General features: G+C 40.0%; 1 protein-coding gene across 6 annotated transcripts in view; it reads right to left on the bottom strand.

Moving 5' to 3' along the window:
• The window catches only part of LOC140212067 (AP2-associated protein kinase 1-like), a 178,983-nt gene that overhangs the window by 107,627 nt on the left and 46,796 nt on the right, over positions 1 to 24,560 (bottom strand). For all 6 annotated transcript variants that reach the window (XR_011889639.1, XR_011889638.1, XM_072282536.1 and 3 more), the window contains exons 2-3: positions 13,170 to 13,288; positions 3,241 to 3,349 (exon numbers count right to left, since the gene is read on the bottom strand). Coding sequence is in view for 4 of the 6 variants with exons in the window: in XM_072282536.1 (XP_072138637.1) it covers positions 3,241 to 3,349; positions 13,170 to 13,288 (228 nt within the window). In the remaining 2 variants the exon portion in view is untranslated. The remainder of the gene's footprint in view (positions 1 to 3,240; positions 3,350 to 13,169; positions 13,289 to 24,560) is intronic.

Below are 24,560 nucleotides of genomic sequence, written 5' to 3'. Positions count from 1 at the left end.
CACTTGTGCCAGGTGCTAGTGAGGGCAAGAATAGGATAATTTGGCAGATGCATGTGTGGCTGTGTATTGGTGCAGAGGGCAGGGTTTCAGATTTCTGGATCTCTTCTGGGGAAGAACAGTTACACCTAAACCTGAGGGGGACCAATATTCTTGCTGGCAGGTTTGCTAGAGCTGTTGGGGAATGGCAGGTGAACGGGAACTAGAGTGATAGGGTTGAGGACAGGGCAGTTGGTGTACAATTAGATGCAGTGTGTAATCAGGCTGTGAGGAAGGACAGGCAGATGTAAGGCAAAATTGCAGTCAGTAGGATGAGTTAAAGTGTAACCGGAGACCAAATCAAAAAGGATGAAGAAGACAAGACTGAAGGTGTTATATTTGAATTCATTCAGTAAATAGAATAAGGTAGATGCTCTTGTACACAGTTGTAGATTGGCAGGTATGATGTTGTGGGCAGGATGCGGGCTACAAACTACAATGGGAGATAGAAAAGGCATGTAAAAAAGCAATGTTGCAATAATCATGGGGGGTTTCAATATGCAAGTAGACTAAGAAAATCCAGCTGAGGCTGAATCCCAAAAGAGGAAATTTGTAGATTTATAGAATGTCTACGAGATGGCTTTTTAGAGCAGCTTGTGATTGAGCCCACTAGGGGTACAGAAATTCTCAGTTGGGTGTTATGTAATGACCCAGATTTGATTAGGAAGTTTAAGGTAAAGGAACCTTCAGGAGGCAGTGATCATAATGTGACAGAATTCACCCTGCAGTTTTAAGAAACTGAATATGTGAATTACAATGAATGAGAGATATGAGACATGAGAGAGGAGCTGGCCAAAGTTGACTGAAAGGGAACACAAACAGAACTAACAGCAGAACAGAAATGGCAGGCATTTATGGGGGAAATTTGGAAGGCACAGGAAGGATATATTCAAAGATGAAGAAGTATTCTAATGGGAGGATGAAACAACCATGGCTGATAAGGGAAATCAAAGACAGCATAAAAGCAAAAGAGAGGGCATTAAATATAGCAAAAATATAGGTAGAGGATTGGGAAGCTTTTAAAAACCAACAAAAAGGCAATTAAAAAGCCATAATCAGGGGAAAGATGAAATATGAAGGTAAGCCAGCAAATAATATAAAATTGGATACAGGAAGTTTTTTAAAGATACATAAAGAATAAAAGAGAAACAAGAGTGGATATTGGACCACTGCAAAATGTTGTTGGAGAGATAGTAATAGGGAACAAAGGAATGGTGGAGGATTTTAATAAGTACTTTGGATCAGTCTTCACTGTGAAAGACACTAGCAGAATGCCAGAAATGCGAGTGCCACAAGGCAGAAGTGAGTTGTGTTGCTATTGCTAAAAAGGTGCTTGCGAAGCTGAAAGGCCTGTAGGTAGGTAAGTCACATGACCAGATGGACTACCCCAGGGTTCTGAAAGAGGCAGCTGAAGAGATTGTGGAAACATTAGTAATGATCTTTCAAGAATCGCTAGATTCTGGAATGTTTCTGGAGGATTGGAAAATTGCAAATAAGAAGGGAAGGATGCAGAAAGAAGGAAATTACAGGTCAGTTAGTTTGACCTCAGTGGTTGGGAATATGTTGGGAGTCTATTATTAAGGATGAAGTTTCAGTTTACTTGGAGGCACATAATAAAATAGGCCAACTTTAGAAGGGTTTTCCGAAGAGGAAACCTTGCCTGACAAACTTGTTACAATTCTTTGGGGAAATAACAGGAAGAATAGACAAAGGAGAGTCAGTGGATGCTGCTTATTTGGATTTTCTGAAAGCCTTTGACAAAGTGCTGCACACAAAGCTGGTTAACAAGATAACAGCCCATGGTATTACAGGAAAGGTACTAGCATGAACAGACGATTGGATGATAAGCAGGAGGCAAAGAGTGGGAATAAAGGGGGCCTTTTCTGATTGGCTGCTGGTGACTAGTGGTGTGCCACAGGGGTTGGTGTTGGGACCCCTTCTTTTCATGTTGTATGTCAATGAAGGAATTGATGGCATTGTAGCTAAGTTTACAGATGATATGAAGATAGGTGGAAGGGCAGGTAGTGTTGAGGAAGCAGGCTGTCTGCAGATTGGGGGAATGAAATGGCAGATTGAATATAATGTAGGAAAGTGCATGGTCATGCACGCTGGCAGAAGGAATTTCTAAATGGGAAGAAAATTTAAAAATTAAAGGTGCAGAGAGATTTGGTAATCCTTGTACAGGATTCCCTAAAGGTTAATTTGCAGGTTGAGTTGGTGGCAAGGCATGCAAATGGAATGTTAGCATTCATTTTGAGGGGACTAGAATACAAAAGCAAGCATTATAATACTAAGACTGCTGGCATTGGAGAAGGTCCAGATAAGGTTCTCAAGAATTATCCTAGGAATGAAAAGTTTAACAAATGAAGAGTGTTTAATAACTCTGGGCCTGTATTTGCTGGAGTTTAGAAGAATGAGGCAAATCTCATTGCAATCTATCGAATATTGAAAGGTCTGGATAATGTGGATGTGGAGAGGATATTTCCTATAGTGTGAGGAGTCTAGGACCACAGGGCACAGCCTCAGCATTGAAGGACATCTAGAACAGATAAGGATGTTTTTTAGCCTGAGGGTGGTGAATCTGTGGAATTCATTGTCACAGACGGAAACGCAGGGCAAGTTATTGGGTATATTTAAGGCGGAGGTTGATAGGTCTTTGATTAATCAGAGTGTCAAAGGTTATGGGATGAAAGCAGTAGAATGGGGTTGAGAGAGATAATACACCAGCCACGATAGAATGGCAAGCAGACTTGATGGGCCAAATGGCTTAATTCTGCTCCTAGGTCTTATGATCCTTTTTATTCTCATTTCAGCTTCTAGCATCCATCTTCAGCTACAGTTCTTTAAATTATATTTATTCTATTCCCAATGTTGAAATTAGAAAGGCTTCAACAATATTAAATAAAGAATGTTCTAACACACAAGGAGATACCTGGTAATTTAATTGCTTTTGCAAAATAGCTAATTTTCTACAAATCTTCGTGATGCCTTGATTATAACTGAAGTCATGGAAAAGAAAACAACAGCCAAGTTTATCTGAATATTACATTTCAAATTGATTATTTTGCTGAACATTTATTAAATATGCTAAACATTAAACTTTCCACAAAATAATCAGTAGGAGTTGCCGCTGTCATACTGCTTCCATACATTGTTACATATACATGTACATAGAAATATAAAAATTATGTAAAGTCAACAAACCTCTGCAGTATTCCATTAGAATAAGGACCTCCCATACATCACTAACATTCATCGAAGTAATACTGGAGTCAAGGTAGTTAACAATATTTTTATGCCCACAAAGATCTTTCTGTTCAAAAAAAAAAGGAAATGTGAAATACTTTTAGCAACAGTGAAAAAGACCATTTAATACTAGTTTAAAGAATAAAGATCATGATGCAAATCAAAACAATGCAGCTGTTTTGCCCAGCTTCCAAATGAAGCACTGAGTTCCAAATGTAGGTACTGAGTCGTAGGTCTAGGAGTCCAGAGATAAGTTTCATTAAAGAGTTCAGTAACAGTTAAGTGCATAGTCATTTATTAGTATGGATGCAAAGGTATGACTCATGCAAATCACATGTTATATTAACTACAATGAAAATAAAATGTATTAATATGCTGCTGGGTTGAATCTTTCAGAGATCATAAGGATAAATTTCTGAGAAAAGTTGTGACGCTCAAGTGTGCTTAATTCTTGCTTAGTAAGGCAGATTTGCTGATTTGAAACTACTTTGCTGAGATTAAAAAGAATATTCAAGTCTAATGCAAGGCTATCAAAACTGCAATACAGAATATTTCATGTGTCATGAGCATAGCAACCATGTCAATTGCCTTCTTACAAGATAACTAGATAGGTATGGTACATGTTCCAAGCTTTTCCTTCACAATTATTATCCACAATTTTCCCCAAGCACACTGTAGATTTAAAAAATCTAACTACACCACAGGCAATCAACTTTATAATTAGTTAACAGTGGTCAAAGCTTTTTCACTAAAAGGCCCTCAGCAATAAAGGCAATTTGTCAACAATAACATTCATGAAGGCATTATTTTACTTCCTTTAGTTGTGTTAGCTTTGATTTTGTGTATTTGTCAGTATTGCTCATCATTCAATTCCTGACTTTCTATATTCTCAGTTCTACTAATTTTCAGTTGTGTTTTCTAATGAGCCAAGTTCAACAACTGAGTCTTTCATTGGAATCTAAATACAAAAATAACCACTTTTGTGTGTGTTGCCTTGGATTTCCAGCATCTGCAGATTTCTCGTGTTGTGACAAAGATAACCAGTCATGTATAATATGCACTTAAAAACCAGAAGACTTACCACTGAGCTGATCCACCTACTAGAAAATCTTGTGAAGTTTCCAATTAAAAGCCCACACCATTGATAGAACTATGATCAGAAAAGTGGCCAGCATGAAACAAAGCTTCTGTACAAAACACATATTAGGAATTTGAAACAACACCCAAAAAATGCTGGAGGAGCTCAGCAGGCCAGGCAGCATCTATTGTGCACATGCGCCGGTCGTGCATGCAGCCGGTTACAGTTGCTCCGCAGTTTCTTACTTTCAAACTTTTTAACTTAGCTATTTGTTGTATTTTTTTTTCTCACAGTAACACGTTGAAGCTGCACCCTCTCTAACATGCTGGTGGAGAGAGTTTTACTTGTTTTTTTAGCGCTGGAATTAGTTGCATTCAGACACGTCTCGTTAGCGTGGCAGCAGGATGGCCGCATTGCGTATTCCAGAGACCAATTGATTACGCTCATGCCCGCCGGTTTAGCAAACAGAGTAGCAGACATACCGGCTGAAATCTGGAGGAAAACACACAGAATGCAGAGGGGGATCAAAAAGGCGAGGGAAGAGGACCGGGTTGAGACAACAGAGGCTTTTGGAGAAGAGAAGTTATAAGCCGTGTCTCCCCTCTCTTATCATGGGAAACGTGAGATCGCTGGGGAATAAAATGGACGAACTGACTGCGCTTGTCAGGAGTCAGTGAACATTTTGGGAGAGCAGTGTCATGTGCTTCACTGAGACGTGGCTGCACGAGGACATACCCGATCAAAGCCTTTCCATAGAGGGCTTCCAGACCGTTCGAGCTGACCGGAATTGCACTGAGAGCAGTAAGCGTAAAGGACGGGGGCTGGCGGTTCTGGTAAATAACAGATGGTGCAATCCTGGGCATATTACGATCAAGGAACGGGTCTGTAGCCTGGATATTGAACTTTTTGCCGTTGGACTCTGGCCATATTATTTGCCAAGGGAAATCTCGCATGCAATTGTGGTTGTTGTGTACATCCCTCCCTCTGCCAACCCGACGTCGGCGTGTAACATCATTTACACTGTCGTAGCCAGACTACAAACCCAGCACCCGAGTGCCCTCATTACCATCCCGGGTGACTTCAACTAGGTTACCATGGCTAGAACACTGCCCAACTTCACGCAGTATGTGAGCTGTACAATCAGAGGGGAGAGGACTCTGGATTTGATGTATGCTAACGTTAAGGATGCATACAGCTCCTCTCCCCTCCCCCTACTGGGAAGGTCAGATCACAACCTGGTGCATCTAAAACACTGCTACGTGCCTCTGGTGAAGAGTAAACCTGCAACCTCGAGGACAGTGAGAAAAAGGTCGGAGAAGGCTTATGAGGTGCTCCAGGGTTGTTTTGAGGTGACAGACTGGCAGGCAGTCTGTGAGCCACATGGAGAGGATATTGATGGGCTCACAGAGTGCATCACTGATTACATCAACTTCTGTGTGGACTGCAATGTTCCGACAAGAACCGTCCTTTGTTATTCAAATAACAAGCCATGGGTAACAAAGGATATTAAGGACATCCTGAACGCTAAAAAGAGGGCATTTAGAGATGGAAATAGGGAGGAGCTGAGGTAAATACACAGTGACCTGAAAGCCAGGTCAGGGAGGCTAAAGACAGGTACAGGAGGAAGCTTGAGTGGAAACTCCAGCAGAACAACATGAGAGACGTCTGGAGGGGGATGAAGACCATCACTGGGTTCCGGCAAACTAGCAACAGAGGAGCGGAAGGCAGTGTGGACAGGGACAATGAACTTAACAGGTTCTTTAACAGATTTGACAGTGTGGCCTCTGCCCATCCCACACATGAGCCATCTGTTGTCGGCTCCCAACCAACACATATTCCACTCTCCCCTCCCACCCCTCCTCACAGTCCCCCACCCTGCTCTCATGAGTATACCACTTCCCCACACGAAACCACCACGGTGGGCTTCACAGCTCTACAGGTGAGAAGACAGCTGAAACGTCTCAACCCAAGCAAGGCTGCGGGACCAGATGGTGTCAGTACCAGGGTGCTCAAAGCCGGTGCCCCTCAGCTATGTGGAGTACTTCGCCATGTATTCAATCTGAGCCTGAGGCTCCAGAGGGTTCCTGTATTGTGGAAGACGTCCTGCCTCGTCCCTGTGTGGAAGACGCCGTGCCCCAGCGGCCTCAATGACTACAGACCGGTGGCATTGACCTCCCACATCATGAAGACCCTGGAGAGACTTGTTCTGGAGCTGCTCCGGCCTATGGTCAGGCTACACTTAGGTCCCCTCCAGTTCGCTATCAGCCCCGACTACGAGTTGAGGATGCCATCGTCTTCCTGCTGAACCGTGTCTACGGCCACCTGGACAAGTCAGCGAGCACTGTGAGGGTCATGTTTTTTGACTTCTCCAGTGCGTTCAACACCATCCACCCTACTCTGCAGGGGGAGAAGCTGACAGCGATGCAAGTGGATGCTTCCCTGGTATCATGGATTCTTGATTACCTGACTGGCAGACCACAGTACGTGTGCTTGCAACACTGTGTGCCCGACAGTGTGATCAGCAGCACTGGGGCTCCACAAGGGACTGCCTTGTTTCCCTTTCTCTTCACCATTTACACCTCGGACTTCAACTACTGCACAGAGTCTTGTCATCTTCAGAAGTTTTTGGATGACTCTGCCATAGTTGGATGCATCAGCAAGGGAGATGAGGCTGAGTACAGGGCTACTGTAGGAAACTTTGTCACATGGTATGAGCAGAATTATCTGCAGCTTAATGTGAAAAAGACTAAGGAGCTGGTGGTAGACCTGAGGAGAGCTAAGGTACTGGTGACCCCTGTTTCCATCCAGGGGGTCAGTGTGGACATGGTGGAGGATTACAAATACCTGGGGATACGAATTGACAATAAACTGGACTGGTCAAAGAACACTGAGGCTGTCTACAAGAAGGGCCAGAGCCGTCTCTATTTCCTGAGGAGACTGAGGTCCTTTAACATCTGCCGGACGATGCTGAGGATGTTCTATGAATCTGTGGTGGCCAGTGCTATCGTGTTTGCTGTTGTGTGCTGTGGCAGCAGGCTGAGGGTGGCAGACACCAACAGAATCAACAAACTCATTCGTAAGGCCAGTGATGTTGTGGGGATGGAACTGGACTCTCTCACGGTGGTGTCTGAAAAGAGGATGCTGTCTAAGTTGCATGCCATCTTGGTCAATGTCTCCCATCCACTACATAATGTACTGGTTGGGCACAGGAGTACATTCAGCCAGAGACTCATTCCACCGAGATGCAGCACTGAGTGTCATAGGAAGTCATTCCTGCCTGTGGCCATCAAACTTTACAACTCCTCCCTTGGAGGGTCAGACATCCTCAGCCAATAGGCTGGTCCTGGACTTATTTCATAATTTACTGGCATAATTTACATATTACTATTTAACTATTCATGGTTCTGTTACTATTTATTATTTATGGAGCAACTGTAACGAAAACCAATTTCCCCCAGGATTAATAAAGTATGACTATGACTATCTATGGAAAAAGTACAGTCAACTGTACAGTTTTTTCCCCTATAGATGCTGCCTGGCCCTCTGAGTTCCTCCAGCATTTTGTGTGTGTTGTTCAGATTTCCCTCATCTGCAGATTTTCTCGTTTGTGATAGAAAATTGGACTGGTGGTGATCTTAAAACCAGTTGCAGGTTTGTTGGTCATACCATTAGTCCAGTTTATATTACCCAAAACCTGGGGAACCAAGCTTTGAAGCGAGGTTTAATTTGGATTTAAACTGGTCTCACTTAGTTTTTTTTTGTAAATAAACTGAAGATTTATGTGCATTAAATCTGTGAACGGTTACTTAAACAGTTGGGCATATAAATTTGCTATAATACAAGTGTCCTATGACATTCTGTACCCTGAAGTAAAGTGCTACGAGGTAAAGAAATAACCTTTTGCGATATTTTCAAGTTTTAAACTGAAGGTAAACAATAATTCACATTATAAATAGCAGTGGCATTGTATTGTCTAGGACAGAAGCTACTTGTTTTTGAGCAGTTTATCCAGGCTATTTCCAGAATGGACTGTGTCACTGACAAGCTCCTACTGCATCATGCCTTTTTATTCCCCCAACTTTTTTGTCAATGAGTAACATTATCTCTGGATTAAATAAACTAGCTTGTTCTTTCAAATCTGAATCTTAATAGTGGAATAAATGTTATTGCTGTAACTGCTTTGCAGCTATAACCATAGTCTCAACAGCTATTAGAATTATTTAACATGTTTTTCTAATTTGTACACATTTGTATTAAACCAATCTTACTGGATGTTTTAACCATGAAAACTAAGCAGTTAAAGAACATGATGAAATTAGCCAGACCTTTGTCTGTCTGCATATATTCCTTCAAAAGGCAGTAGAATACTAACAGTATTTACTCCACACATTAAGACTGACTTTAGTTTGATTCCGCAAATATGTGTTTGACAAAACTATTTTAAGACCAAATCCTAGTGACTCAATGTCTAAAGAAAAAAAACAACTCATCTCTCTCCTTGCCTCAAAAATTATTTTAAGATTCTTACTCACATTTAGACTCTAAAATAATTTAAAAATTACAGCTTGTACGCCACAGTTAAAACAACCTTACCCATTTGAACTGAATATACTTTTTAATCTCCTTGCCTAAATTAACTACAATCAACTTCATTATGTTTATGTTCATTTTAGGCCTTAGTCGACCACATTTCATCTCAGCTTTGATGGAGCATGGTTTCACACCTCCCATAAACTTTGTAGATAGGACAATATGTTTCTCAGTAAAAACACTGATGTCAGCAGTGCAGGTTATTGGTCAAGAGAAAAAAATTGCAATCAGACTTTATGAAAGGGTACCAGCAATTACTCAGACTCGCAGTCAGTATTCCACTTGACTGCTTAGATCAGTTAAAATTCTCTGATGTACCAAGGAATAGTGTATTTGTCTTTATAAGACAAGTCAAGTTAGGCAGCTCTGATGCAGCACATCAAATGGATTTCTGGATGTAATGCAGACATAACTGTGGTTCATTTAATCTGTGAACTTTGAAGAAAAATTTAGGTTTTCTGTAACAAGTTGAAAGAACTCCCCCATTCAATTTTCACTGCAACTTTCCCTATCATCAACCTCAACAATATACAGTGGCATGCAAAAGTTCGGGCACCCCTGGTCAAAATTTCTGTTACTGTGAATAGCTAAGCAAGTAAAAGATGACCTGATTTCCAAAAGGCATAAAGTTAAAGCTGACACATTTCATTAATATTTTAAGCAGGTTACTTTTTTATTTCTATCTTTTACAGTTTCAAAACAACATAAAACATAGAATAGTACAGCACATTACAGGCCCTTCGGCCCACAATACTGTGCCGACGCTCAAATCCTGCCTCCCATATAACCCCCCACCTTAAATTCCTCCATATACCTGTCTAGTAGTCTTTTAAACTTCACTAGTATATCTGCCTCCACCACTGACTCAGGCAGTGCATTCCACGCACCAACCACTCTCTGAGTGAAAAACCTTCCTCTAATATCCCCCTTGAACTTCCCACCCCTTAGCTCAACAAAAAAGGAAAAAGACCCGAAGCAAAAGTTTGGGCACCCAACATGGTCAGTACTTAGTACTTTGTAACACCCCCTTTGGCAAGTATCACAGCTTGTAAACACTTTCTGTAGCCAGCTGAGAGTCTTTCAATTCTGTTTGGGGGAATTTTTGCCCATTCTTCCTTGCAAAAGGCTTCTAGTTCTGTGAGATTCTTGGGCCATCTTGCATGCACTGCTCTTTTGATGTCTATCCACAGATTTTTGATGATGTTTAGGTCAGGGTACTGTGAGGGCCATGGCAAAACCTTCAGCTTGCGCCTCTTGAGGTAGTCCATTGTGGATTTTGAGGTGTGTTTAGGATCATTATCCTGTTGTAGAAGCCATCCTCTTTTCATCTTCAGCTGTTTTAAAGATGGTGTGATGTTTGCTTCCAGAATTTGCTGGTATTTAATTCCCTCTATCAGTGAAATGTTCCCCATGCCACTGGCTGCAACACAAGTTCAAAGCATGATCGATCCATCCCTGTGCTTAACAGTTGGAGACTTGTTCTTTTCATGAAATTCTGCACCCTTTTTTCTCCAAACATACCGTTGCTCATTGCGGCCAGAAAGTTCTATTTTACCTTCATCAGTCCACAGGAATTGTTTCCTTCCAAGGCTTGTTTAGATGTCCCTTAGCAAACCTCTGCTGCTGAATTTTGTGGTGAGGAAGCAGGAAAGGTCTTCTTCTGATGACTCTTCCATGAAGGTCATATTTGTGCAGGTGTCGCTGCACAGTAGAACAGTGCACCACCACTCCAGAGTCCGCTAAATCTTCCTGAAGATCTTTTACAGTCAAACAGGGGTTTTGATTTGCCTCTTTAGCAATCCTACGAGCAGTTCTCTCAGAAAGTTTACTTGGTCTCCCAGACCTCAACTTGACCTCCATTGTTCCTGTTAACTGCCATTTCTTAACTACATTACGAACTGAGGAAACGGCTACCTGAAAACGCTTTGCTATCTGCTTATAGCCTTCTCCTGCTTTGTGGGCATCATTTATTTCAGTTTTCAGAGTGCTAGGGCACTACTTAGAGGAGCCCATGGCTGCTGATTGTTGGGACAAGACTTGAGAAGTCCTTTGAAATTTGTATCACCTGGCCTTTCTTAATGATGATTGCAAACAAGCCTTAGCCCTACCAAGCTAATTAACGTCTGAGACCTTGGTAAAAGTTATCTGAGGGCTCAAATCTCTTGGGATGCATAGTGCTCCTTTCCTCCCCCCCCCACTCTAAAATTGTTAAAAAATAAAAATAATACACTAATCTTGCTTAAAATGTTGAAAAGAATGTTTCATCTTTAACTTTATGCCTTTTGGAGATCAGTTCATCTTCTACTTATTTAACTATTCACAGCAACAGAAATTTTGACCAGGGATGCCCAAACTTTTGCATGCCACTGTATGCTAATTTGCCCGCAGGGAAATTTAGTCAGCTTCTGTTCCTGGTAACAATCTAGTATTGCCTCTAGATATATACAAAAATAAGCAATGGGTGGGAGGAACACAGTACTTGGGAGTAAATTCTGACATAGTAACAAGTTTAATCATCATTCGACCATACGCAGAAATACAGCCAAACAAAACTGCGTTCCTTTAGGACCAAGGTGGAAAACACATTACCAAAAGGCACACATACCACATATGACACACATTATTATGATAGCAGAAAAACAGTTATAAAAATATATTAAAAAATAATAATATAGCCCAAATCTTTGAGTGTCATGGGCTGTAAGTTGCTGGTGCAATAATGTTGACCCGGAGCCATGTTTCTGCAAGAACAAGTCACAGCAATTCCTCATCCAGCTTGTCTTCTTGGGAGCAAACACTGGAGAGCAGCAATGATGGGAAGGGCCAGCCCCCAAACCAATACAAAATCCAGCAGCACATAGCCAGCTCTGGCATCTCCTTCGCTGGCAACTGCAACAGGTGACCCAAGGCACGAGGGTCTTGCCTGTGCAACAACTGAGGCAATGCAGCTCCCCTGCCATGCGTCTATCCAATGAACCCAGTGAATCAGACTTGCAGTATTCTACATTATCAATGCCCAAAAGGGTTTTGTGATCCTGAGTGGCTGAAGCAGACTGCAACATAGTGGGCAACAATTCCAACTCCTGCGTTATCCAGCAACTTGCTAGTGGGGTAAACCTGCAGTAGTTGATTTTCTTAATATCTAATGTCTTGCGATCATAAAAAAGACAAATGACGAACAATTGCACCTTTGTTTGGACCCAGAGAGCCTACTGCATCCAAACACATTGCCATTTTACAATTCCATTCTACAATATGGGAATATAAACACCATGGAAAACTTGACAATGATTCTGCATATACAGTCGTGGACAATATGAGGATTCAGTTCCTGAGAACCATCCATAAGCTGATTTCTCAATGAGTGAAGAACACCTGTTTTCTATAGCTACCCATATTGTGTCACTCTACATTTACTTGCTATAATTTGTCCATTTCACTGAATAATCACCTAAAAGATAACCATAATTAAATCAATGGTATATATACTCTACCTAGGCATTAGTGAATACTATAAAACATTATATTATTATTATCCTGAAAAAAAACTTCAAAAATGAATGGGAAAATTTGTACAAAGTCAAGACATCTATAACCCAAGGAACCCCTTTACTTGAACACAGACTCCATGTTCTCATGTGACATTTAAAAGAAAATCTAATATTTAATATTAAATGTTTACCACACAACCTGTTAATTCTAATGCAATTTGTATCTCACAGAAGAATATGATATACAGAGTTTGGTGTTCTACAAGGTATTATTTCTCTTTGCATTTCGCATCAGCTGCTTTCAACAGGCATTGTGTCAGGTTAAGGTGTTGTAAATCAATGATCACACAAGAGTTGCTGGAATTTGGAATTTTAAAAAACTGAAGTAACTGTGGGAAACCTACCTTTGCACAGATTATTCTCTCCCTCGTGTACTTAGAGACATTAGTGCCAAGATGCAGCATATGTTTATCATTCACCTGAATAAGTTCAGTTGTTTAACCTCAGATGCTTTACTAACTCAATCAGTTTTTCACGTGGAGATATTTTAATAGCAACCAAAGCATCCTAGAGAATTTGTTCCCATATTGGAAGTGACAGAACATTTTATAAAGACTTGCATTAGAATTAGGGTTTTCCAACTTACTGAATCGCAACAAAATGTAAAGCACAAAAATGGACAAAAGCCAGGTTGTTATTTTAGGCTAAATATATAGTATTTTCCTTACCATAATGGCTATTTCTTGCTTACAAACTTGAAGGTCATGTTCACTGTTTACATACATTCGTTTCAGAGCACATCTTACGCCACTGGACATCTTCGATAAAAATACAACAGCAAATCCACCTAAAGAAATTTTTTAAAAATAGAAATACATTTAACTTCAAATTAACTTCAGCATTTTAATTTTGCATATGCATGCTGTATGAATGGCATTTTCAGTTTTGCTATATTCGATCAGGAATCTTTATTGCTGCCTGCACCATGATTCAATTTATTGTTCCAGATTCACCGCACTTTGTACTATACAAGAGAAATATATTGCAAGATAATAAACAGATCAACATAACTAACCGTTTAAATTAAAATCACACAACTCCTTTATGATCATTTGGGGGATAAAAATAAATTATACAGGCTTTTTTTCCCAGAGAACTCAAGTCTTCCAGTTAAAAATGGAACCCTCCAAACAGGTTCAATAATATAAAAGTGGTTTAAAAATTGTTTAATGATATACTACAAATACATTTTACTTGTGAACACAATTTGCACAAATATAATTGCAACAAGAGCCTAATGTTTTTGATTGAAGTCCTTCAAATTTCTATACAATGAACCTTGCAATTAGATACAATCTTTAAATAATTCACCAAACGAAAAGGGTTTTAAAGTTCTCTAGTGTATGTTGTACTATTGTGCAATACATCAGTCTTGAAAATAACCTGATACTTTACTTAATACAAATCCTGTCACACCGCTGCATAGAACATAGTGAACTTTTGGAACTGTTCCCTAAATATTTATGGTTTGTGATCAATCCAAACTATTAAGAAGAAAATCAATTATTTTTTGTTCCATGTCCTTTGACGGTCTAGCTGAATGTTCAATGGTAATTGGAGTCAGTCATAATCTAACAAAATTAAATACCCATCTTTTCCACATTTAATGGAAATATTCCAGTTGGTATTGAAAAGAGTCAAAACTGACAGGCAAACACCCAAACACCCAAATATTACCTCCTTGCAGTTTGTGCACCCAATATTGTAACTACCAACTTCCATAATTTATGGCCAGTTGGGTCTTCAGATCAGCTCAATGCAAAAGTTAGAGAAAGGTTAAGTACTGAACAAATCAATACTAATATACTAGTTCTTTCAGCAGAAATCTACTGTATCTTATTTACAAACAGAACCGCATGAAACAAAATGTTTTAAGGCAGCAGTGGCAAAAGCCCGTTTCCCCAAAGAACCATCCATTCCAAACATTATTAGCACCATTACTGATTAATCTCTGCAGTTCCAGTCTTCAGAAGCATAACGAACAGTTCATTTATTGAAGCCCAGAACAAAAGTCTGTGGAAGACTCACATGGAGTCATGAATTAACTTTTTAAAAATGGATCAGTCATGCTATATATCGTAAAAAAAACAAGAATAGCCTAACAATGCCACAATTGCAGAAAATCCCACTCTTTAACTGTAATTTCAAGCATCAGAAGTTCAAACAACACTAGAATGTAAAAGACTACAACCAAGAAAGTATGCTGGTAAGTGACGAAGAAAGACATGAAAGATTATGATGAGATGTGGACCTGCAAATGATTTTCCTTTTTTTTGGCTTAGTTGGGGCTTAGAGCCAATACACAAATGATGCACAAGCAGAAACTGATGTAGTATTGGATTTAATTAATAAAATTGTAGGTGACCTGCAATTTAAAAAAGGTAGAAAACTCATGAAAATATTTTAATAGTGAAATCTGGGAATGACACAGGCATGAATAAGAATGTCAGCAAATGAACCTAGGTACAGGTAGTGGCTCTGTCACTGAGGTGCATTTCACACATGATGGAGGGTACAAGTTCAACAAATCACCTCACAGTGAACATGATGATTGCATCTGAGACCGAGATCATAGCCAGAGGTGGGATGAAACTTGTGAAAAATGAATGGAGTTCGTAGAGATGAAAACTGACTTTCCCCAAAAGAAGGAAATAGTGGTTCATGAAGCAGAGACATGTTAGAAGTGATGTAGTCAAACTGAGTATTATTAGCATACATAATCTGTCCACAAATATAAGGATGAAGCAGCAGCAGCAGCGTACATGAGGAAGATGACAGGAGGGACAAAGGATGAATAATTTTACCTTTTAATGATTTGTGTACTCCTCCAAAGTTGTTCTCCAAGAACCACTCCCACCACAACATTTAAAAATTGCTCCACCACTGGTGTATGACACTGAGCCACAAAAGGATAAATTAGGGCCAGATCACAAAAGATTTTTCTGTTCTGCTCCTAATAATTCCTTTTAGGACTCAGTGACAAGTTGCTCAGGAACTTGGAAGGCAATGTGCAGGGGTAGGAAACCACATTAAGGTGTGTTTCAGTATTGAAAAAGTATTTCATGTGCTTATCACCTGTTATCCTGGGCAAAGGATGGAGACAGCAGGAGAGAAAGATTCCAGAATATACTTAATGTTGGAGAAAAGAGATAAATGACTTTTTTTTTTGAGGAAAAGGGGCCGAACAGTACACAACTGGTGAAATAAGAGAATAATAAATGGATCAATGAGTTGTCACCTAACCCTTAGAACTGAAGCAATAAAGAGCCAAGCTGTCTAACAATTTTTTCTGCAAATCTTCTCACCTAGATACAACCAAATAAATTCTGAGGAAGCATTAGTAAGTGCAACAACTGATCTTTACACCAAGCTGAATCTCAGAGGCAGATCATGCCAAAGCATGAAAATGAGGCGAATAAACCCCTAGATTTGTTTTTATTTTTACTGTAAGAATGTTATTCAACTAGGCAAGTGTTGTAATCACTTGCGGTAGATGTAAAAGTTTATCAATATAACTTTTGTGGTTTCCCACATAGGGAAGCAGAAAGCTCAAGATAATTCAATCATTATGTGCATCAAAGGTGCTGTTAAAAACAGAATAGGAATTATAAGGGAAATAAGGAATTACAAAAATAACAAACATGCTGGTTAGTCCATGATAAAAGTAGATACAGAGAGCCAACTAAGTTATATTACAAGAGTAAAAAAAATACAGCAAAATTTCGAAGAAAATTATTGTGCATTCTTCTTTCTGATTCCCTTTCAATTGTTGTTTACCAGGTTTTCCAACATTCACTGCTCATTTGCCTGGCACTGAAGAGGTACTGATTGTTCACATTGGCTTTGCTACAATTCTGAATAAAAATGTTTTCAGTCTATTAAGCAGATACAGCAACTCAAATATAATGAAAAGCAAAAAAGTGCGAATGCTGGCAATCTGAAATAAAACTGTTAGATCTACCCAGGAGGTCAAGCAGTATTTATAGGGAACAGAATCAGTGTTAAGTCAATAACCTCATATTAGGTCAACCTAAAATGCTCACTATTGCTCCCTGTCCAACAGACTGTTGCAAAACTGGGTTTCATACTATAAAAAGCCAAATAGCAATGAAATTTTAATGTACTTCTTCATTTACCAAACTGAAGAAATATTTGAGGTTGTGGCAACACAAACCCACATTCTGACTAAAACATCAAGGATTAAAGTGCTTCAGAAAAATGTATTTGTATTACACCTTAGGTGGCTCAAACCCTTCAAAATGCTTCACATTTTGAAATGAAATGCCCAAGCTGTGATGAAATGAAATGAAACATGTTTTGTACTACAAGTGGATTCTCACAATGAGATTAAAGAACCAATGACCTTTTGGGAATGGTGATTGAATGGTTTCCTCCTGGGCCATATCAATCTCCTGCTCCATAAATTTCATACCATCATAACTATAAAACACGTAAAACTAAACTCTGAAAAGAAACAGCATTTCTAAAAATGTATCATTGCTTCAATCCCAAACTGAATTATTTATCCACATTCAAGTCTTAAACATCCCATTAACACTCCAACTTCAATTATTCTTTTTCCTAAAGATGTCCAGGTAATACTACAAATTGTATAAAACAGGCCAGATGCCAATTGAAGCAGTGTTAGGCAAAAAATTAATTAGCATTAAACCCATTAAAATAGTTTAGAAAAAAGTTTAATGTCTTTAATCACCCTTTTTATTCTCTCATAGTTCCAGGAAAAGCAAGGGAAACAAGTTACCCTTTGAAGATGCCACATAATAAACCTCAACGTAAATAGTTACAGTAACCATAGGCAATGCTTATCTAATTATGCTTAATAACTATTGATTCAACAGCTCATGAATTAGATGCAGGCTATATAATTGTTACAAAAGCTCGATTCAAATACAAAGCAGCATTATGCAAGCATCCTGCATTTGTTAAAAAAACTATTACCAACATCAAAGCAATGTTTCCTTATATACTGTAGTTAGCACCATGGACAAGCTTTAAATGTGACTATAAAAATTTAAATTATTAATTCATTACTCAAAGTTCATTTACTTAAATAGCAATAAACTTTAGTTGCTAGCTTGCACCAAATTAAATCAAAAGGCAATAATATTATTTTAAAGCATTATGGATGTATGAAGTAGATTGGCAAGAATGACCAGTAAGATATTGTGATCCATGTATTCCTCAACATGGTGTGACGAGAATACACATAGATTAAGATGATAGCTGTCCTGTGCTGGCACCAGTGGGATCAGCAGTTGGTCTGCCACCTGTCTTCAGGAGAAAGAGAGATAAGGAAAACAATGGAGCAGCATTTGGAGATGTTAATGAAGGGACAGAAGAGTTTAACGAAAGGAGAGCTGTCAAGATCGGCTCCCCCTTTGAACCCTGAACTGTTTGAAGTGATGGACAGGCGATACCCCAGCAGGGGGATAAAAAGGGACAGGTTCGCTAAGGCAAGACACACACGACACCTTGAGGTAACGAGACCCTGGAAGCGGTGCGTCTCCCACAAGTCGGTGGGAAGTTTTGGAAGGCTGGTCGTGGGACCAAGCCATAGACGCACAAGGTGGAAAGGCACGATCGGCGGGAACCTGGTGTGTGTGTCCGCCCTTGCCTGGGTGCCAGGTTCACCGCAGAGAAACGGTCGTATCTGGAAACGGAGGGGTCACGGTCGGTGACCTCAGAAGACATCACAAACGGCTCGCCCGAAAGCTGACTGCGAAGAATATCGAAGGTTTGTGTGGAAGCCATTTGAATATTCATTTGTTTTGCTCTCTCTCTCCTTCCCCCCACTGTCCATCTCCCACGGCAGTGATTACTGCGAACTGAACTGAATTCAATTGAACTGAACTTTGCGTCACTTTGAAACTGGTCATTTACCCCTAGGTGACGATAGAGCTTGATTGATCCTGTTATCCTAATTCTGTGTACATGAGTGTTTATCATTGCTGAACTGTTGCATTTATTATCCTTTTGATTAGAGTACTGTGTTGCTTGTTTCTTTAATAAAACTTTCTTAGTTCTAGTAATCCAGACTCCAGCTGAGTGATCCATTTCTGCTGGTTTGAGAACCCAGTTACGGGGTACGTAACAATGGTTAAGTGACAACCAATCTTTTAATTTTCTGTGCCAAGGTGACGATAACTCCTATTCCTGTAAGGCCATGGTCATGTGCCCATAACTAAAAGCAATGGTTTATGGATAAGATTTAAATGTTTACACTGATCTAATAATCACTTACACATTTCATCTACTTTATCTCAAGCCATCATTCTTGTAAATGTTGTTCACATGAATTAGTGGTATTCCACACTGTTCCAGGGTTTCAATATTAGATGTCCACATTAAAAGCACTTTTAAAGACAGATTAAATGCATGGACATTTTACTTTAAAATAATGGACCTGTGCACCAAGGGAAGAGTTTCATTAAATAAGCAAGGACATATTGTCATTGAGTGAAACAGCAGAGAAACAGGATCTTTGGCCCATCAAGTCCATTCTTACCATCAACCTCTCAATTATACTAACCCTGCACTGGTTCCATTTTTAAAATTTTTAAATGCTTCTTATATTCTCATGAACTCCCTCTATATTCTATCAATCTCCACATTAGGGCAATTTACAGTGATCAATTAACCAACTAAACTATATCTTTGGGATGTGGATTTTAACTAGACCACCCAGATCAAACTCACACGGTCAGTGGGGTAATATGCAAAATCCACACAGACCACACCCAAGGTCAGGATTGAACACAGGTCTCTGGTAGTGTATCATTATGCCACCCTATTCCCTTCCAACTTTCATAACATTTATACATTAGGAATAGGATTAGCTCTGAGATATAGCATATTAAGGTCAGGCTAAGCAGTATTTCAACACAGCATCATCAGTTTGTATCAAAATTATTCAGGTCACCCTCTCTAATGATACCAAAACCTAAGCAACTTTTTGGTAAATATGCAGCCTAATTCAGTTTTCAAATACTATTTCTGTTGAGTAATTATTTTTAAAATGCAAATTGAATTGAAAACAACCAGTGATTTACCCATCACTTGCATATTTATACCAGTTATGAGACTGAATCAACTCCTCAACTCCTGAACGGGGGGGGGGGGGGGGGGGGGGGGGAGAAGAGGGATAGGTAGGGTGAGATTACTACAATACTTTTGAGATACATCAAATGAAGCTCTAACTCCAGATTTAGACCATAAGATCAAAAGATATAGGAGCAGAAGTAGGCCATTCAGCCCATTGAGCCAAACAAAAAAGCCACAAAGTGAAAAAGTACATTATTTGGTTTGCAAAAGATGGAACAAGACCAAGTATACTATAATTATACAAAATTTACCAATTTAAAGCACTAAAGAATGCTTTGTTTTAAGAAAAGCATGTAAAAATAGGAATTAATCTAAATATTCAATCACAAGCATAAAATGCAATTTGCATTGGTTTATTTGGTAGCTAAACAATATTGTTCCTCAATTTCCCCAAAATATATTTAGATTCAGCAAGTGATAATTATTTCTTGATACAGCATATTTCTGACATCCGCCATACTTGTTGGTGTGGAAGGAAGCTGTCAGATTAAAGAAGTCTGAATTAACATCCCTTTTCTGTTCTGTACCACACATCCTATACATATTGAAACGAAAAATCTACAAGAACTTCCTTGGGCATCTCTTCTCTACGAACAAAAAGCTTGATCTCTTTATTCTTTCCAAATAAGTGTTACCTCGCAAATCTTGTATCACTCCTTCAAAATATCCTTGAAACATTTCTGATGTGTCAGTACCCTTTGTATAAATTGGTGAATAGAACCTCCGAGTTCTCCACCTGGGTCAAGGTAATGAAAAACCAGATTCTTTGGAACATCAAAAGGGAAATTCAATCTATCCACTATTCAATCAGACACAGGAACATAAAAAAGCAATCCAGGACCTCTAACTGACCCAAAGCCAAACAGCCTTCACAACCAGCTAATCAATCTTCAAAATTTCTGCCAAATACAACATGATCCTACCACCAGTTACACCCCCCCCCCCCCCACTTCTGCAAGGACTCTCTCTGGATCGCCCAATGAGCAACTGCTTTGCCAAGCACAGTGGTATTTTAATTTCCCTTTCAATCCCCACACCAACTCATCAATCCTTGGCATCTTGCATTGCTAGAACAAGGCTGAACACAAAAAAAGAACAGCAGCTCAGATTCTATTTAGGTGTACTATAATTCACAGCATAAGTATTGAACTCTCCAATTTCAAATTACCCCCTTCTCCATCTGCCTCTCCATCTCCTTCTGATCTACCCAAGTCCTCTAACACGCACCTTTCTTTCCATTTTCCCCACACCCACCCAGCTGCTTTCCTCTCCTGATCTAGTTCATCTTTCCATCATCCATACACTCAGCTCTGGTGCCTCTAATCTCTTTCCCCAACTTTTCCTTTTTGCTTACCTTCCCAACTTCCTTTAATCACATTCCAGCATTTGCTACATATTTTAGCCTCCACCCATCACTTCTCAGCCTCTCTCAACATTTACACCCTACCTTCCTCAACATGACTTCATCTTCCAATCAACCCTTCCTCACCTGGATCCACCTATCACTTGCCACTTTTGCCTTACCCCTGCTACCCTCACCAATTTAAACTGGCCATCTTCACTCCATATTTTCAGCCCAGATGAAGGGTCTCAACCTAAAATGTTAAATGTCCATTTCCTTCAACAGGTGCTGCACGACTTGCTGAGTTCATTCAGCAGTTCACTTTTGCTCCAGATTCAGTCTGTTGGATCCATCTCTTATTGTAGCCGAGTTAAATATCCCCACTCCTATGCAATGAATCTCCTTGATCAGTGACTTCTTTCAGCCACTCCTTACCTCTTCCACCCATCACCTCCCAGCTTCTTGCTTCATCCCCCCCCAAGCCCAACCATCCTCCTTCCCCCTAACCTGGTCTCACTTATCACCTGCCAGCTTGTATTCCTTCCCCTCCCCTGCCTTCTTATTTTTGGCCTTGTCCCCTTGTCCCCTTCCTTTCCAGTCCTGATGAAGAGTCTGGCCCGAAATATCAACTGTTTGTTCCCCTCCATAGATGCTGCTTGACTTGGGAGTTCCTCCGGCATTTAGTGTGTGTTGCTTGATCACTGACCTCCTTACCATTGAACCAAGACTATTACCTGTCCAGTCCATGTAGTTAATGCCATACAACGGCCAACCATGTTAAAATAAAACAGATGTCCTACACTGCTCAGATCTGAAGTAAAAATTATCCTAAACCTCAAAGAACTGCCCAATATAAACAATCAAGACAGCATATTGTCACCAGTGAAAGTCAAACTGCAGTATGTGGTAAATAGCCATTCCATGAAGATATATCATCAAATAAATTGCTAAAGTAGTTATGGAAAGTTCACTTGTGTTTGAATCTGCCACACACAAAGCTGCAATTCATATCTGACTACATTTACCTCTGACAGTGAACCACATGTAAACAAACTGTTAAATACATAGAAACAAAAAATATTTCAAACCGCTGCTTTCAAATAATTAAAAAGCATGTCATTAGTTCAGAGTACTTAGTCAATGTACAGTTTAAAAATTGGCAAAAATACAGGAGGAATGAGCATGATCAGCAAATTTATATCAATTTACATCGGTGGTGCGCAGGTGGAACAGGTCAAAAGCTTTAAGTTCCTCGGGGTCAATATCACAAATGACCTGACTTGGTCCAACCAAGCAGCGTCCACTGCCAAGAAGGCCCAATAGCGCCTTTACTTCCTGAGAAAACTAAAGGAATTTGGCCTGTCCCCTAAAACCCTAATTTTTATAGATGCACTGTAGAAATAGCTGAGAAACAGGAAAGGTATGGCCACATTAGTGGGATTGTATTACAGACCACCCAATAGTCAACGAGACTTGGAAGAGCAAATCTGCAGAGAGATAGCAGGCAACTGCAGGAAACATAAAGTTGTGGTGGTAGGGGATTTTAATTTTCCATACATTGATTGGGACTCCCATACTGTTAGGGGTCTAGATGGTTTAGAGTTTGTAAAACGTGTTCAGGAAAGTTTTCTAAATCAATATATAGAGGGACCAACTAGAGGGGATGCAATATTGGATCTCCTGTTAGGAAACGAATTAGGGCAAGTGACAGAAGTCTGTGTAGGGGAGCACTTTGGTTCCAGTGATCATAACACCATTAGTTTCAATTTGATCATGGACAAGGATAGATCTGGTCCTAGGGTTGAGGTTATGAACTGGAAGAAGGCAAAATTTGAAGAAATGAGAAAGGATCTAAAAAGCGTGGATTGGGACAGGCTGTTCTCTGACAAAGATGTGATTGGTAGGTGGGAAGCCTTCAAAGGGGAAATTTTGAGAGTGCAGAGTTTGTATGTTCCTGTCAGGATTAAAGGCAAATTGAATAGGAATAAGGAAACATGGTTCTCAAAGGATATTGCAACTCTGATAAAGAAGAAGAAGGAGTTGTATGAAATATATAGGAAACAGGGGGTAAATCAGGTGCTTGAGGAGTATAAGAAGTGCAAGAAAATACTTAAGAAAGAAATCAGGAGGGCTAAAAGACATGAGGTTGCCTTGGCAGTCAAAGTGAAGGATAATCCAAAGAGCTTTTACAAGTATATTAAGAGCAAAAGGATTGTAAGGGATAAAATTGGTCCTCTTGAAGATCAGAGTGGTCGGCGTCGTGCGGAACCAAAGGAAATGGGGGAGATCTTAAATAGGTTTTTTGCGTCTGTATTTACTAAGGAAGCTGGCATGAAATCTATGGAATTGAGGGAATCAAGTAGTGAGACCATGGAAACTGTACAGATTGAAAAGGAGGAGGTGCTTGCTGTCTTGAGGAAAATTAAGTAGATAAATCCCCGGGACCTGACAGAGTGTTCCCTCGAACCTTGAAGGAGACTAATGTTGAAATTGCGGGGGCCCTGGCAGAAATATTTAAAATGTCACTGTCTACGGGTGAAGTGCCGGAGGATTGGAGAGTGGCTCATGTTGTTCCGTTGTTTAAAAAAGGATCGAAAAGTAATCCAGGAAATTATAGGCCGGTGAGTTTAACGTCAGTAGTAGGTAAGTTATTGGAGGGAGTACTAAGAGACAGAATCTACAAGCATTTGGATAGACAGGGGCTTATTAGGGAGAGTCAACATGGCTTTGTGCGTGGTAGGTCATGTTTGACCAATCTGTTGGAGTTTTTCGAGGAGGTTACCAGGAAAGTGGATGAAGGGAAGGCAGTGGATATTGTCTACATGGACTTCAGTAAGGCCTTTGACAAGGTCCCGCATGGGAGGTTAGTTAGGAAAATTCAGTCGCTAGGTATACATGGAGAGGTGGTAAATTGGATTAGACATTGGCTCAATGGAAGAAGCCAGAGAGTGGTGGTAGAGAATTGCTTCTCTGAGTGGAGGCCTGTGACTAGTGGTGTGCCACAGGGATCAGTGCTGGGTCCATTGTTATTTGTCATCTATATCAATGATCTGGATGATAATGTGGTAAATTGGATCAGCAAGTTTGCTGATGATACAAAGATTGGAGGTGTAGTAGACAGTGAGGAAGGTTTTCAGAGCCTGCAGAGGGACTTGGACCAGCTGGAAAAATGGCAGATGGAGTTTAATACTGACAAGTGTGAGGTATTGCACGTTGGAAGGACAAACCAACGTAGAACATACAGGGTTAATGGTAAGGCACTGAGGAGTGCAGCAGAACAGAGGGATCTGGGAATACAGATACAAATTTCCCTAAGAGTGGCGTCACAGGTAGATAGGGTCGTAAAGAGAGCTTTTGGTACATTGGCCTTTATTAATCGAAGTATTGAGTATAAGAGCTGGAATGTTATGATGAGGTTGTATAAGGCATTGGTGAGGCCAAATCTGAAGTATTGTGTTCAGTTTTGGTCACCAAATTACAGGAAGGATATATATAAGGTTGAAAGAGTGCAGAGAAGGCTTACAAGGATGTTGCCGGGACTTGAGAAACTCAGTTACAGAGAAAGGTTGAATAGGTTAGGACTTTATTCCCTGGA

The sequence above is a fragment of the Mobula birostris genome, chromosome 18 (assembly GCF_030028105.1).
Source record: "Mobula birostris isolate sMobBir1 chromosome 18, sMobBir1.hap1, whole genome shotgun sequence".
In the NCBI taxonomy this organism is placed as follows: domain Eukaryota; kingdom Metazoa; phylum Chordata; class Chondrichthyes; order Myliobatiformes; family Myliobatidae; genus Mobula; species Mobula birostris.
This window is presented reverse-complemented; position numbering and strand designations above follow the sequence as displayed.